This window comes from Telopea speciosissima, chromosome 9 (genome assembly GCF_018873765.1).
Source record: "Telopea speciosissima isolate NSW1024214 ecotype Mountain lineage chromosome 9, Tspe_v1, whole genome shotgun sequence".
NCBI lineage: Eukaryota > Viridiplantae > Streptophyta > Magnoliopsida > Proteales > Proteaceae > Telopea > Telopea speciosissima.
Window position 1 is genome coordinate 61,820,361 of NC_057924.1, and position 4,172 is coordinate 61,824,532.

Sequence of the window (4,172 nt, forward strand, 5' to 3'; positions counted from 1 at the left end):
GATTTCAGATTTATAGTTTCAACTTGGGAAGAAGTGCTTGGACTGGAACCAACCCAGACACTATTCGGGCTCAGGGCAGGCCACGATGAGCTTCGTCGGACTGAACCAAACTTGCAACCCTAGTTCCACTGAGGTCTTGTGGAAGAGGATTTGTGCTGAGATTGTCGGTTAGATTGTGCCATAAAAGTTACTCGAATAATAAATTCCTGTGGTGGTGAGGGGAGAAGTGGGGACCAAGAAAGTGAAATGGAGAATGAAAGTAAAAGAGAGTAAATGAGGCTTGGGAAAAAGTAGGGTGAAGCCTTGCTATACGAGCGGTCAGAAGAGTTACACAGCACAAAAGATTCCCATTATTTCAAAGAGAGAAAGAAACGACAAAGAGAACAGTAACAAAGAAAAAGCAGGATAGCGATGAGTCAGAGAAAAAGAGAAAAAGGCAAGGGGATAGAACACTGAGAGACACATTTTCACTTCATTCAAGAGAAGAGAAGAGATATCAAGCAAGCAATTTGATCAAATGGCAGCAGCTCATGATCAGGCCTCTTCTTCTTCTTCATCCTCGTCTGGTTTAAGGAGTTATGAAGTATTCTTGAGCTTTCACGGCGAAGACGTTCGCACCAATTTCGCGGACCACCTCTACTGTGCCTTGGATAGGGCTGGAATTCGAACTTACAGAGATGAGGATAAACTCCCCAAGGGAGAAACGATTGGCCCGGAGCTAATCTCTGCAATCCAAGATTCAATAATCTCCATTCCCATCTTATCCCCGAACTATGGGTCAAGCAAATGGTGTCGCAATGCGCTAACCCAGATATCTGAATGCAGAAAAACAAAGAAACAGATTGTGTTTCCCATTTTCTACAAAGTTGAGCCAACGGAAGTGCGAAACCAGAAAAACAAATATGAGGAAGCCTTTGTGGAGTACCAGAGGCGCGTCGACGAATACCAGAAGGATTTAGTCGAAAAGTACCAATTCCAATTTGGATCATCAACTGCCCAGCTGCCTGATAGGACGATGCTGCACAGACACGGTAAGGCGATAAATGATCGTCTTACCCTAAGTTGGGTAAGGCGCTCGGGTAAGAACGTGGAAGGCTTAGAGGGACTGAGTTTGGTTCGACTGCTTGTACCAACAGGGGAACGTACATTCAATCATTCCAATCACATTTTAATTTTGTTTTCATAAAAACCCCTCATCCCTATGTAAATGGCAAAAATAGAACAGCTGATCTGTTGGTACGTGCAGATGATCTATTCTCACTCGAGATGAAGTTGAATACCAAAAAAGAAAATATACAAAAGTGGAAAGAGGCTCTTAGAGAGATTGGAGAATTGAATGGATGGCATCTCAAAGAACGCATGTAAGTCCAACATTCATTAAATTAATTTTTGTTTAATTTAATTGGTCCCATATTTATTTCGATGCCCACCATGCATGATGAAGTCATGTATAAAGTTTGAACTACTTAATTGCCGGAGCAATTAATGTTAATGGTCTAGTGGCTGGCGGAAAAATTTTTAGTTTCTCACTCATATCTTCCATGTGGCCAGTGAGATTAGGTTGAAATTTTGTAAAGTGTCTCATATTCGCTTGTGGTTTCATCCATGTTGAATCTTTATATTTCTTTTCTTATGTACATTATTCAACACTCAAAGTATTTATCTCTCTTTTCTTTTTCTTTTTTTTTAAATTATGTAGGTATGAAGGGAAGTTAAAAAAAGAAGTTGTTAAAACAGTTTGGACTACATTGAACAAGAGACTCTTGCCTATTTCTAATAAGCTAGTTGAAATCCAAAATCATATAGAATAAATGTTGATGCGATTAGATATGGAATCTGGTGACAGAAAGATTGTGGTTATCCATGGCCTCGGTGGCATTGGAAAGACAACAATCGCTAAGGTTGTCTGTGATACAGTCCTTAGCCATTTTGAAGGATATAAATTTATTGAAAATGTCCGTGAGAATGCTGAAAGATTTGGGATTCCCTATCTGCAAAATCAACTTATCAATGATCTCCTGAAAGAGAAAAATCAAAATATTACTGATGTGGGTGATGGAATTAAAGTGATCCAACAAAGATACTGCAACAAAAAAGTTCTTATTGTTCTTGATGATGTGGATCAAGTTGATCAAGTAGAGTCTCTAGCTGGGAACCGTGAATGGTTTGGTAACGGAAGTAAGATTATTATCACAACCAGAAATAAGGAAGTTTTTATTGCTCAAAAACCAGATAGTATTTATGAGCCCAAAGTAATGGAATTCAATGATTGTCTTAAACTTTTTAGTCAGTATGCGTTTGGAACGGACCAACCTCTAGAAGGTTATTTGGATCTCTCAAAAGCTATGGTGGAAAGTGCTGGAAGACTTCCCTTGGCTCTTCGAGTTATAGGTTCATCTTTATTAGATGAAAAGAGAAAAGTAGTATGGAAAGACAGGTTAAAGAAGATGCAAAAATTTCCCGATGATCGTGTTATGAAAAGTTTGAAAATAAGCTATGATGGATTAGGATGTGTGGAGCAACAAATGTTTCTTGATACTGCTTGTTTTTTCATCGGAATGAATAAAGATATTGCATTTTATATATGGGAAGGGTGTGATTTTTTCCCTCAAGCCGGACTTGAAGTTCTTTGTAAAAAGTCTTTGGTAACAATTAATGAAGATGATAGCTTAAGGATGCATGATATGCTTCGGGATCTTGGAAGGTTTATTGTTTGTCAAGAGAACATACAAAAGCCAGGGCAGCGTAGTCGAATATGGTCTCAAAAGGAGGTCTTCGAAGTACTGGTTAAACAAACGGTAGGTATTGAATACACATTTGTTATTTGTTGTGAGGAGTTTATGAATTAGGCCTTTGATGGGTTTTTCTTGGGTAATTAGAAAAACCTTAGTTTGGTATTTAATTAAGGTCCTTTATTTTGTAGGGAACAAGTATTTGTGAAGGACTCAGTATTGATTTCAAGCAATTCATTCATTCCATCAATGGTAGACCAGCGAGCCAATGTTTGACGAGTAAAGGATTTGCTGCAATGAAAGATCTAAGGTTACTCCAAGTCGATTATGCACAATCTCCTGAGAACTTCACAAATTCTTTTTCAGAACTGAGATGGCTTAGTTGGAAAGGATGCTCTACCAATTTGCACTAACAAATTTTGTCCAAAAAAGTTCTTGATCTATCTAGTGGGATCACAAAAAATTGTTGGAACTACATCAAGGTCTTTTGTAACCTATTTTTGCCCAGAAAAACTGGCAGTTCTTGATCTATCATATAGTGGGATCACAAAAATTGGATTGGTTGGAACTACATCAAGGTCTCTCTCTCTCTCTCTCTCTCTCTCTCAATTTGTTTATATCACAAGTCTTTGAAAAAAAATTCAAATTCTCTTTTATTCATTCTTATGCTAATTAGATAAGTTACTATATATGCTCTATTTTGCAGATGGCAGAAAATTTGAAAGTTCTAAATCTCACATCTTCTTGTCTACTATCTAGTACGCCAAATGTTTCAACAAATCCAGTCTTGGAGGTATTAATTCTTAAAGATTGTGAAATTTTGGATGATATTGATACATCCATTTGTTGTCACAAGAAGTTAGTCACATTAGACATGAGTGGATGCAAGAGACTGGAGGATTTCCCAAGTGAAATTTCCCAGTGTACTTCTCTCAAAATACTCGATTTAGGAGGATGCACAAATCTAAAGAAACTGCCGGAGACATTGGGCCGCATGATCTCCTTGACAGAACTTACTTTAAGTTGGTGCACTGATCTGGTGGATCTCCCAATTGAAATTTGTCAATTGACTTATCTGGAAAGACTGGATTTAAGTTATTGCAAAAGTCTAAAAAAGCTGCCGGAGAAATTGGAGTGCATGATCTCCTTGACATTACTTGATATCACTAACTGCAAAACACTTGAATCGCTTCCAAATCTTCCTTCTAGTGTAAGATCACCCCCCACTGCTTTTGGGCCTAAATAATCCAGGGGAATTGTGCATTTCAAGATGCTCGGAGCTTTTACACATCTCAGGTTTTCCCTCAACTTTGACCAGACTCGTAATTGTGGAGTGCAATTCAATTGAATACATCCCTGATCTTCCCTCAACTTTGACCAGTTTTTCAATTGATTACTGTGGTTCAATTTCATCCATCCCTTGTCTTCCCTCAAGTTTGA

The 4,172-nt window shown here is 38.1% G+C and overlaps 1 protein-coding gene across 1 annotated transcript; it reads left to right on the top strand.

Moving 5' to 3' along the window:
* Positions 1–517: 517 nt before the first annotated feature.
* Positions 518–3,145, top strand: LOC122639236 (disease resistance protein RUN1-like). Its single transcript, XM_043832057.1, has 3 exons — positions 518–1,031; positions 1,828–2,798; positions 2,924–3,145. Exons 1-3 carry the CDS (start codon positions 518–520, stop codon positions 3,143–3,145), a joined length of 1,707 nt encoding a protein of 568 aa, XP_043687992.1.
* Positions 3,146–4,172: the final 1,027 nt, after the last annotated feature.

Bases quoted from the DNA above. Each gene is read 5' to 3' on its own strand.
- LOC122639236 (XM_043832057.1), top strand. From the start codon at position 518: ATGGCAGCAGCTCATGATCAGGCCTCTTCTTCTTCTTCATCCTCGTCT. The intron at 1,032-1,827 runs GTAAGGCGATAA...TGATGCGATTAG, and splicing joins GACGATGCTGCACAGACACG to ATATGGAATCTGGTGACAGA. The intron at 2,799-2,923 runs GTAGGTATTGAA...TTTATTTTGTAG, and splicing joins AAGTACTGGTTAAACAAACG to GGAACAAGTATTTGTGAAGG.